The 12,165-nt window shown below is 33.9% G+C and overlaps 1 protein-coding gene across 1 annotated transcript in view; it reads left to right on the top strand.

Annotated features, from left to right (window-relative positions):
• Positions 1-12,082, top strand: part of LOC100633135 (vacuolar protein sorting-associated protein 13C-like) — an 18,065-nt gene extending 5,983 nt beyond the window's left edge. Inside the window, exons 18-39 of the mRNA XM_019998067.1 lie at positions 74-157; positions 286-370; positions 1,167-1,229; positions 1,450-1,552; positions 1,612-1,697; positions 2,206-2,273; positions 2,324-2,392; positions 3,029-3,114; positions 3,633-4,027; positions 4,163-4,250; positions 4,415-4,508; positions 4,564-4,802; positions 5,112-5,473; positions 8,606-8,754; positions 9,121-9,375; positions 9,430-9,472; positions 10,253-10,489; positions 10,614-10,738; positions 11,129-11,680; positions 11,775-11,823; positions 11,868-11,909; positions 11,954-12,082. Coding sequence (XP_019853626.1) covers positions 74-157; positions 286-370; positions 1,167-1,229; positions 1,450-1,552; positions 1,612-1,697; positions 2,206-2,273; positions 2,324-2,392; positions 3,029-3,114; positions 3,633-4,027; positions 4,163-4,250; positions 4,415-4,508; positions 4,564-4,802; positions 5,112-5,473; positions 8,606-8,754; positions 9,121-9,375; positions 9,430-9,472; positions 10,253-10,489; positions 10,614-10,738; positions 11,129-11,680; positions 11,775-11,823; positions 11,868-11,909; positions 11,954-12,082 — 3,403 coding nt within the window. The remainder of the gene's footprint in view (positions 1-73; positions 158-285; positions 371-1,166; positions 1,230-1,449; positions 1,553-1,611; positions 1,698-2,205; positions 2,274-2,323; positions 2,393-3,028; positions 3,115-3,632; positions 4,028-4,162; positions 4,251-4,414; positions 4,509-4,563; positions 4,803-5,111; positions 5,474-8,605; positions 8,755-9,120; positions 9,376-9,429; positions 9,473-10,252; positions 10,490-10,613; positions 10,739-11,128; positions 11,681-11,774; positions 11,824-11,867; positions 11,910-11,953) is intronic.
• The last annotated feature ends 83 nt before the right edge of the window (positions 12,083-12,165 follow it).

Below are 12,165 nucleotides of genomic sequence, written 5' to 3'. Positions count from 1 at the left end.
ATGTACAATGTACATTAATTGTATTTAATATTCTTATTCTTATTAATTGTGTGTGTGTTATTGGTTGGTGTAGGTGGATATTTGCATACAATGCTGTTGTTGGTGAGGTAGTGAGTAGGAAGCTAAGCATGAAATGGGAACATATCAAAGCACACAGGTAACTGACTGCTAAGAGAGGTACAGACACAAGGCGATAATTTGAAAAAATAGCAACAATTCTTTTAAAAATTGAGTGCATACATGTACATGTAAATGTTATGTTAATTTGATATTCTTGTTTTGTAGGGAATTGTGTAAAAAGTACACTAAGCTTTATGCTGAGAAGCTTTCATCAAGTTCTCCTGGTGCTCCTCTTGTTGCTAAGCTCCTGGTAATAATACCGTTTACATTGTACATGTATAGCCCATGGTATTTTCCAAAAAATGGCTCCAAAATCATCCCAAATTTTTATTACATTTTCTGATACATATTGATGTTCTTATGCTGTGTAGAAAGTTTGAGCTCATTCGGACTTTAATTTTTCAAGTTATGGCTATCTTAAGAAAACGCCAAATTTTTGAAAAATACCCAAGGCTATAGCCCATGGTATTTTCAAAAAAGTGGCTTCGAAATCACCCCAAATTTTTATTACATTTTTTGATACACATTAATGTCCTTATGCTGTGTAGAAAGTTTGAGCTGATTCCGGCTTCAATTTTTTGAGTTACGGCCATCTTAAAAAATGCCAAATTTTAAAAAAATACCCAAGGCTATAGCCCATGGTATTTTCCATAAAATGGCTCCGAAATCACCAAAAATTTTTATTAAATTTTTTGATACACATTGATGTCCTTATGCTATGTAGAAAGTTTAAGCTGATTCCAACTTCAATTTTTCAAGCTACATGTACATGTATGGCCATCTTAAGAAAATGCCAAATTTTTGAAAAATACCCAAGGCTATGCCCATGGTATTTTCTAAAAAATGGCTCCGAAATCACCCCAAATTTTTATTACATTTTTTGATACATATTGATGTCCTTATGCTGTGTAGAAAGTTTGAGCTGATTCCGACTTCAATTTTTCAAGTTATGGCCATCTTAAGAAAATGCCAAATTTTTGAAAAATACCCAAAGCTACATGTATTAATGGTGCTTTGTTTACCTTTACATTGTGCTACTGGTGTAGGATATTGAAGATATACTTGATGTGTTCAATATTACTGTCTGTAGACAAAAAGCTGAGAAATCAGTAAGTTACTGAGTTAATACATGTACATACCTATGTATGTAATTTATGCATACAGATACACATGTATGTATTTTGCACACACAAATGCAATAAAAATCACAATAGAGTACAAGCTTTTTGATACAATTTTTGTAGAAAATATTTGATGAGCATCGGTAGCAATACATTTCTTTTTTATAATAGTCATGACACATGTATGTATACATATATTTGCTCATAGGCTGCTGATATAAAGAAGAGAAAGGATGAAGCTTCATGGTACAACTGGGCATCAAGCTGGGTTGGTGGGGGAGAGAAAGAAAAGAAACAAGTCATGCCTTCTGGTAATGAACAAAGACCTTATTATTGAAGACTTTTCCATGATAATCTCTTCATTATACAGAGGAGGCATTGAAGCTAGAGAAGGAGAAGTTGTACCAGGCTATTGGTTATAGTGAGAAAGGAAAAGCAGCAGATTATCCTAAAGAAGTAAGAAAAAGAATCCAATGTGGTTTTCTATACAATCTATTTGTATGCACATTTAAAGGGACACATGCACGGAAGCATGTCATCTTGAAAAACTGGCCCGTTTTTCAAGATGACATCATTAATGATGACGTGTAGTGTTGATAACTATTCATAACGTGCGGCCGCGCCCCTAATAATTAAGACAAAATGGCTACTCGAGTGGCTACTTGTAAATATTCCTGGTGTTTCTTCACTAAAAAGAATATCTTGGGGTGGCAAAAGAGCTAATTCTGTTCGAGAGAAGTGTTCTACAGATGCCTACTCCTGGTTCTATGACTGATTGCTCTGTCTCTACTCTCTACGCGTGTCTAAACACGTGTCATAACTATTAATTAATGATCTGTTGCACGCCCAATTTAATGTTTACTTCCTCTACAGTAACGTGTGCATCTATTCCATGAACGTGTCCCTTTAATATGCATTAAAATTTCTCATTTATATGTTGTGTATCTATATTTTACTCCAACAGTATGTAGCTCATGTTGTCAATTTGGATGTATTGTCTGTGTCACTCAATCTTCAATCGGAGGGTGTGAGGTACAATGTATCTTAACATTGATTATTATGTTACTCAATTTTCCACACAGCATAAGCCAGCTATCCATCAGTGATATTAACTGTCAGTTTCAAAACAGGCCATCATCCAAGAATATCAGGTATACATATACCAGTATATGTACTGTATTTTTAAAATTTATTTGTACATGTACATGCATGCGTAACGGACATACATGTACATGTACATGTATATATTGTTTAATATGAATGCATGCATGCATATAATGAGACAATTAGTACTGAATATAGTAAATATACAACAGTCCATGTGAATGTATAGTAAACATTGTACACTGCACGGATGCATGCATGCTACACATGTACATGTACATGTACATCAATGTATTTTACATGCACAGTACATACATTGTACATGTCAATGTTTCCCATAGGATTTTGACATACTTGTTGTACTTATGTACATGTAGTTTCTTGTCAGTGTATTGTCAAGTTGGTCAAAATTTGGCCCAAAGACCTTGACAAATCAAAAAAAGAGAAATCTTCTTTTTTATAATTTTTGATAAATATACACATGTACTTACATTGTATGTTGCATATCATAACTTTGAGCTGATTCCAATCAAATTTGGATTTTTTATGAATTTTTGAAGTTGATTAAATACTGGGCCAACAATCAAAAGCTATAGCTTTTGTCTATGGCCAAATTTTGTCAGAAGTGCCTAGGAAAAAATTCCCTATTTTTATAATTTTAAAATTATTATTAATTGTTCTAGTGTTTCTGTTGGAGTTAACCAGTTATCAATGACTGGTGCATCATTGGATGGATCACATCCAGTTATCCTCTCATCTCTTAAGAAAGGTACGTATGCATCGATGTATGTACATGTGTACATTTGTACCTGTACATATACATGTATAATTCTTATGAATACATGCAATATGGATTTACATGTGCACAGTGAGAACATTACATGTATTATACATGTACATGTACATGTTATTTTCTTTTCTACCTGTATTGTAGAATTCTAGAAAATGCCCTTGTTCTAAACATACAATACATGTACATGTATATTACAGTATATGCGTACAACAGTGCTTACGTTATTATAATGTACATGTACGCATATATTAGCAGGTCTGTTAAAATACTATTTTATTATATATACATGTATATACTGTAAATATACATGTACATGTATACGTAATTATTCTTAATTTTTAAGAGCCTCTCCCTTCCCTTTTTCCTATCATGTTTATACACAGAAAATCTTCTCGTCATTCCATCAGTTAACCCCATCACATGTGCCTTTTATCTATTATCTTACAACATTTTTTTCTTGACACGCCTGAACACACACAAACAAACATCCACAGACCAATTGTTATCATTGAAATACGAGATGAACCCATTAGCCAAACCAGTGGTTGATCACAGCGTCAATGTATCACTCCAACCAGTACAAGTCACGTATAACTGTCACACTATACAAAAAGTCTTAGAAATGTTCAAGCTACCTCCTTCAGTTCGTTTGCATAAGACGTCGTCACTAGCAGCTGTGGCCCTGGATCAGGTTAAGACCCAGGGTCGTATTGGGCTCCAGCATGCTATAGAGAATAGGAAGATACTTGATATCAATGTGGTGCTTCATTCTCCTGTTGTGTTATTACCTGAGGCTGGGGTACTGGATGGCGCTAGTAGGATATTGGTTGTTGATCTGGGGAGTTTGACACTGACTAGTGATATGAAGCCTGTTCTACCTGATCTAAGGGTAAGAGAATGTCACCCTTTTCATTCTATATTGTGACTCTCTCTCACTCTCTCACTCTCTCTCTTCATCAATATTAATGTTCTTTTATTATTATTTTCTATATCACCTCTTCTTCATTGTTACTTTTTCTTGTAGAAAGCATCTCAGAAGGAACTAGATGATAATGCTTACGATTATTTTGATGTTAAATTGGAGGGTGTGCAAGCTCGATTGACTGGAAAAGGTATACATGTGCATTCAATCAGAAAATACGATACAAAAATTGGGGTGATTTGGAGCCATTAAAAAATTAAGACAATAGTCTCTAAAAAATAGCCATCCATAATAGTACAATATTGAATAACATATTAATTTTTATGTACATTAATTTAATACACATGTATGTAGATTGGAGAGATACTAGTCACACTATATTAAAGCCGTTGGAAGTTGATCTTCAGCTTCAGAAGAGCATCATTCCTGATGATACCAGACTGCCTGGGTAAGACACATAAGAGTATCTTAATTCATTCATCTCTTCATCTATTCCTTAATAGCCTAAAGGTTGACTGTAATATGACTAGTGGCATTGAGGTTGGAGTTAGTGTACAGAAGATTAAAGATGCTTTGATTTTATTTCAAAATTTCCCACTCCCTCAATTATCGAATGACACTGATCTTCCCTCAGCCCCTGAAGCCTATGAGACCTTTGATGAACCCATTGCATTAAGTACTGATACTATTGTTGAAACTGCCGACAGAGTTACTGAAATAAAGAAAGCTAAGAATGAAAGCAGTAAGCATGTACTACATGTACATGTACATGTACAATACTTCAAAAGAATGAAGGCAGTAAGCCTTTACATGTATGTGTATGTATACGTGTACAATGTACATGTACATCACTTAAAAACTAGATTTTAAAAATAATTGTATTGCATGTGTTCATGGCTAAGGTGAATTTATTGTTTGTGCATGTACATGTACATGCACATCAGCATTTGGTATCTCAATTTTAATTTTTTAATGGTGCATGTGTCAAAAGTGTATAAATTTCATTTATTGTAATTTTATGTAATTAATGTACATTGTATTTATTTTACAGGTGAAGAAGATGAATTTGTGACTGCTAGTGAAGGCTCGGATGAAGAATGCGATGGGAAAGATGAAAAGAGCCTTTCATCCTCTGCCAGTGTGTCTCTAGCCTCACCAAGAACCACCACTAAAGTACAGGTCCATTTCTCCCTCCCTCTCCTCTCAGTTGGAGTCACTGATGATACTAAAGGGAGTAGTCTAAGGCTCTCATTGCCTGAGCTGTCTGTTAATGCTAGAGTAGAGTCTCATAGTAACAGTGTCTCATTGAGTTTAGCTTCAATTGATGTTGTGCATAAGATCAGTGAGGAGAGGACTGTTAATGTGTTATCAACTGTTGGGAATGAGAAACTGATTGTAGTGGATTTACTGCAGGTCAGTAAGCAGATGAAGTTAATTTTTTTCTGATTTTAATGATTCATGTAGTCATTATGACCTACATGTATTTAGCCTATGTGAATTTGGTTTGTGAAGAGGTACATGTAATTGTAATGTAGTGACTGTTAATGTGTTGTCAACTGTTGGGAATGAGAAACTGATTGTAATGGATTTACTTCAGGTCAATATGTAGACGAAGTTAATAATTTTTAATTATTTTTTAATTGTTTGTGTGGGGTTATTATGACCTATTTAGCTTATGTGAACTTTGTTTGTAAAGAGGTACATGTACATGTAATTGTCAGCTCTGTTGTCAAAATTTAGTAAAGTGATAGTTATACATATATGTCATTATTTTGTAATGAAGAAACTTGTTTTATATACATGTACTATGTTTAAAAATTGATACAATAGCTGTCACTTTTACATACATCCACATGTACATGTATGTTGTCCCTTATCCACATACGTGCTGCAGGTGTGTTTGATTGATTTTGATTGCTGCAGCCATATCTCAGAACATTTTTAACATGTGTCAAATGTATAATGCACATTATCCACACATACAGTACATGTACGTTATGTAATTATACATGTGCATGTGCATGTACATGTAATGATATACATTCACGTGTTTCATTGAAAATTAAATATTCATCAATTATAATAATTAAGAGTTATTTTAGGCATGTTTTACCTTTACCATGCATGTACAGCACATGTACATGTAACTAATATAATTAATATATGCATACCCAGGTACTGGGTAATTTAGAACTCGTTAAAAGTACATGTACATGTACATGTATATGTATATGCACTTGATCGCCTGCTGTCTGGGAGCCTGCCCCTCCCTAGACATGTTTGTAATGTCAGTCCTAATTATCCGATAATTGTATTGTATAACTATTGACACAGTTGGCTTCTAATTCAATTAGTGTGCAATTTGTAGATATCAACATTGCACTAGTACATAATAGTCATATTAATTTATTATTGTGGTAGTGATTGAGATGCTTTGGGTGAGTAGCATGTCATTCCTCTACTGTATATGGTATTGGGTCAATAACTACATATATAAACATGTATGTAGTAGTATTCTTCAAATTTTTAAAGGAAGCCCATTATTTTGTTTAGCTATGTGTACTGTACATGTACATGTACATGTGCATTTAGGCTTACATGAAGTATTCATGTACTGTAAATTCTGTAATACATGTACATGTATGTGTATACATGTAGCTCTTTATTTTCTTGGAATTGATTTTTGGACTGATAAAAGTTAAATTGTCAACCATTTAAATCTCTCAATTCCCTGTACATGTATTAATTTTTTTGTAACATGAAAAGTGCAAAATTTTAATTAGAAAAAACACCTTGCAGTCACTTGTACATTATCACACATGTACATGTACATGCACATGTACATACATGTGCATTGAGGCTTACAAGAAGTACATGTATTCATGTATTGTAATACATGTTCATGTACATGTATGTGTAGTTTATTTTCTTGGAATTATTTTTTTGGACTAAAGTGTCAACCATTTAAATTTCTCAATTCCTTGTATTAAGTTTTTGTAACATGAAAAGTGCAAAATTGTAATTAGAAAAATAACCTTGCAGTCACTTTTATATCATAAGCATACCATGTGTACATGTACATATACTCATAAGATTATTATTATTATTCTATTATTATTACATTATTATAATACATTTGAGCAGTAATTGTTTATTTTAGCTACGGTATTATGCAGCAGAGATTGTAGATAAACGATACATCTATAAGCATGATCATCAAAGGGTTCCCTTTCTTGTGGGCACTTTGGACTGGGTTCAGTGTATACTCTTCCTTTAATTCACTTTATTTGTGTCTCTCCAAGACTTGTTTACAAGGCCTGAAGCTTTATCCGTTTGTGCGGAAATTAAATATCATTGAAGCAGCCACTTCAGTAGTTCTTTTGATAACTGATTGTAAACAAGGTTATACACATGTACATGTAGATAGGGTTACATGGCACTTTAGTTTTAATTGTGTATCTGCTTTTTAAGGCTACTGGGGCTTATTAATAGCAAATTATAATGTACAATGTTTGCGAATGTGTAGTATAGTACATGTACATGTACAATTATGCATGTATAGTAATGTGATATTAGGTATGTTACATGTACTGATGTACATGTACATGTATATTAGAGTGATTTTTTTCATCCAATGAATGTAGTGTGCTATAGCTACATGTACATGTACATGTAGCCATTGTGTCGAGAGTCTGATAGTTACATGTACATGTACAATGTACATGTAGGTATTTTTTTTACATGTTAATACTAAACTATTTACAAAAATACAAATATAGTATGCATACTACATGTTACATGTATGAGTGTCTGAGTTAAAAATAGATAGGAAAATAATAGAACATAATAGTATACATGTACATGTATAATAATATTATACTTGCACATACATGTACAGTACATGTACTTGTTGTACTTCATAAAGAGATACATGTACATGTACATGTACTAATGTAGTTGGCCTCTTGCTTTTGGTTTATTGAAGGAAAGAGAAAAAATGTAGACAAAGTAAATTAAGCTAGGAGACTAACCAGTTTTGAAGTACAATTATATTGTTTATCTCAGAATGTAGCATTTTTTGCCCATCTTTCCTGTTGCTTAGTGACAGAGAATGTTTGGTTATGCATTAAGTTTGTACAGCTGGTCTTTCAATAATTAAGAATTTACTCATCCTTTTTATTGATTTATATCTTGTTATAAAAATATTCAATAATTCTCCCACATTACATGTACATGTACATGTAGGCATACTGGTACATGTACATGTATGTATATGTATATACCTACAATTATGCCTATAATCAATATTTTTTTGTCTTTGTCACTCTCTCTGTGTCTCATTTATTTCTCTTTTCATATAGACAAACCTCATACCCTTATTGAGCTACATGTACATGTACATGTACATATTACATATACATGTACATGTACATGTACATGTATATGCATATTACATATACATGTATATGTACATGTGCAAGGTACACATGTATATGTAATATCTTTAAAACTGCATACACTGTATTGTATCTTTCTCTTTTATAGGCAAGTAGATCTGGTCCTTATTTCAATACAAAGTACAATTCCACTGGATTGAAGATGGACCTCGCAGTAAACACTCTTTCCCTTGAAGCAGCCACTGGCTCAATATCTCATTTACTGTTGATGGTAGACGACATCACTTCTGTCATGAAGTAATAGCAATTAATCACAATTTGAGCATATGTAATGTTACATGCGTAATTAATTGTGTGGTACATCCTCCAACTGAATTTTTTCCCAGAATAATAAGGATGTAATTATTACTATGATTTTATCGCTTGCATTCATGTGCATATATGTACTAATTAAACAGCGAATTTTAAGTGATTTTTGTGCATATGTAAACATTATCGTGAGTGCGTGTACATAGTTGTGTTTAGAAGAATTGCCAAAGTATTAAATCACAAATTAATTTTTGCGATGTAAATACATGTATGGTACAGCTAAGAAATGTAATATTACATGTACATTTACGTGTATATATTTGCAGTCGAATTATTAATTGTTATGTTGCGTAGATCCAAATCTCCTCCAACCCCTGCTAGTACTAGTAAAGTATCTGATACAACTGATTCAGTTTCACCATCATCATCATCATCATCGTCAGCACTATCATCATTCCCAGAAGAAAAGACTTTAGACGTATCCGTAAAATGTAAAGGAGTAAAACTCCTATTAACAGATGCTGCTGGTGTCATTGCTGAAGGGGAAATGGGCCCTCTGGCCAGTGATGTCGTTATTAAGCCTGAGAATGGTACTAGCATCAAAACAAGGTAACTCTATTAATAATGGAATGTCCACTTGTTTGACAACACCTCTCACTATAGTTTGAGTAACCTCACGTTGACTGATACAACCACCAGCACTCAGGTATGTATTATTTACTATTGAATCACATTATATGCTTCCTAATTGATACCCTGTTTGTCATTGATGGTTAGATCATATTGTAATAATAATTGGTAACCATAGCCACTTGAAATAGCAAGCATTCTGTTTAGTTGCAAATGCATGTACGTGCACATGTAATTCAGGTCACCAATTTGTGTGTTGGTATGTTTACGTCAGAAGCAGACAATCAAGTATGAAATGAAACCTGTTTACGTGCCAGCTAGGGCTTGTGTAGGCTAATCAATGACTGCATGGTTTTAGGTACATTGTACATGTGTACATACACACTGTGTGTTTTGACTGTTAGTGGTGCTCGTGCATGTACTGGTATCGTAGAATTAGTTTAGGCTTTTGAAATGAGGTTTGTAATTATTGCTTGAGTCATAATAACATTATGTTATTTGATTATGTACAGTACATGTACTTTGCGCTATCCCTTTAAAAATATTATAGTTTTTACTTGTTGTAAAGTGTACATGAATCCTATACATGTACATGTGCTTTGAATTATATGTATGGTACCAACTACCAAGATAAAAATTTTGAGTCAGAGACGAAAATTTAGGGTTTCTTAGTATTTTTATAACTTTGAACTTACAAGTACATGTACATTATCTTTAAGGCAGCTTGGAGAATACTGGTACTTAAATTTTTTAAAACTATACCATTCTGTTCAAGTGTACAATCTAATAAATGTATCCCATATTATTTTATTTACATTTTATTATTACTAAGCTAAATTATTTAAATATCCTTTAGGTCATTAGTACTGTTGCTGATCCTTTGATTGATTTTGGTCTTCAAATTTATAAAGTTCCTTCGGCTGATAATGCTGACATTGAAGTGATGGCTACTGTCAACAGGATACAGGCTGCAGTTATGTTCACGTTCATCAAGAGGTTGCTATCATTTGTTAAGTCCATGAATGTTAAGAAGGAGCTGGTTGAATCAGCCAAGGAAGCCACGAATGAACAAGCTAAGAAAGCTATTGAAACAGTAAGAGAGTGACATAGTTTGATGGAATCTGTTCTTTTTTGTCCTCTCTCTCTCTCTCTCTCTCTCTCTCTCTCTCCTTTTAATCCTTTTCTTTCTTCATTCTCATTTTGTCTTTTCTTTCCAGGCAAAGAAGGCCAGATCTAAGCGTATTAAACTAAATATAACAGTTGATGCTCCAGTGGTCAGCCTCTTACTGACGTCAGGTGCTAGCTTCATGGTCGATCTTGGCATTCTTCAATTATCAAACAAGTATGCACAGTCATAATTGTACTTACTTCTCACATTAGCAAATAATGCCATTTGGCTATTATGGAATGTCAACAGTTAGCCTAAATGTACATGCACATGTACATACATGTACAGGGTTACAGACTATTTCAATGTTAATTATTACGTATGGCACTGAAAATTTGCCAATTCAATAATTATTGTCATTATCAGGCATTTGAATGTACACGTAATTACTTTAGGATATTGATAACTTATAAATACAAGAATGCATGAATTGTGATGCTCATGTGAACATATGCACTAATAATGGGTCATGTTGACAGCTTAATAAAGTCAATGACATGAAATCAGTATCTATAATAGTCCTCCAAGAACTATTGTAACATTGTCTGGTTCTGTTTTTCTAAGGTTTGAGCCAGCCCTCAAGCACTACAGCAATACAGGAGATGAGCTAGTGGACGTAATGAGTCTGTCGCTGAAAGATTTGCAAGTTGTGAGACGTTTTGGTAAAGGGTCCCACACCATCATATCCCCAGTAACACTTAAAGGAGGAATCATCAGGACATTGGAGGCCCTTAATACAGACATACCTAATGTAGGGATTGAGTTTAACATTGACAGCATTGGTGTATCATTTAATCCTGGAGATTATAACGAAGTGTTTAATTTGCTCAAAGAATTGCCTTCATCATCTAGTAATGAAGAGTCAGCTGATACCAGGAATGTTAAGTCATTGAGTAAGACAGGGCCAACAGCTGATCCCTCATCATCATCATCATCATCATCAGGGAGTGATGGGGACTCTCCATCTGATTTCAAGCTTAACTTTAGAATGAGTATCGGATCACTGGGTCTATCTGTGGAGAGTGACTCTAAACAGACTGAGATTGTCTCCATTAAACTAACTAGCCTAGAGTCTTCCTTGGGGCTGGACCACAAATACATTAAAATTGGCTTCCTGTAAGTGATAGCATAATACATGTATGCACATGTAGTATCTATTAATGTAGGCATGTATTATCATCTAAGGGGTTTATTTTCTTTACCACTGTAGGATTAAATCATTGGAAATTGCTGACCCACTCTCCAGCTCTTTCCCTCTGGTAAGCAATACTTTTACATCCTGTTACTTCATTCTTGTCATCAGATCCTCCAAACAAACAGCCACTCCAGGGCACTTAATGGACAGGTAGTGTGTGTTGGATCCAAATTCCATGAATTATTCTTTGATAGGTCACGATCACTAAGGAAATTCAGAAATCTACCGAAGCCGCTCAAATGTCCATCAATGTAGGCATTGGCAGCCACTCATTGACAGTTCTGATGTCATTCATCAATTCTCTAATGGTATTATTTTATTAATTTGTTTTCATTGATTGGTATTTTGATAATGTTTCATGCCTTGCATTTGTATGTCCCTGCCCTTGTGTGTGTCTGACTGTCTG

Source organism: Amphimedon queenslandica, unplaced genomic scaffold (assembly GCF_000090795.2).
Source record: "Amphimedon queenslandica unplaced genomic scaffold, v1.1 AMPQUscaffold_13341, whole genome shotgun sequence".
NCBI classification, from domain to species: domain Eukaryota; kingdom Metazoa; phylum Porifera; class Demospongiae; order Haplosclerida; family Niphatidae; genus Amphimedon; species Amphimedon queenslandica.
The sequence above is the reverse complement of the archived record's forward strand: the minus strand, read 5'-3'. Positions and strand labels throughout refer to the sequence as shown.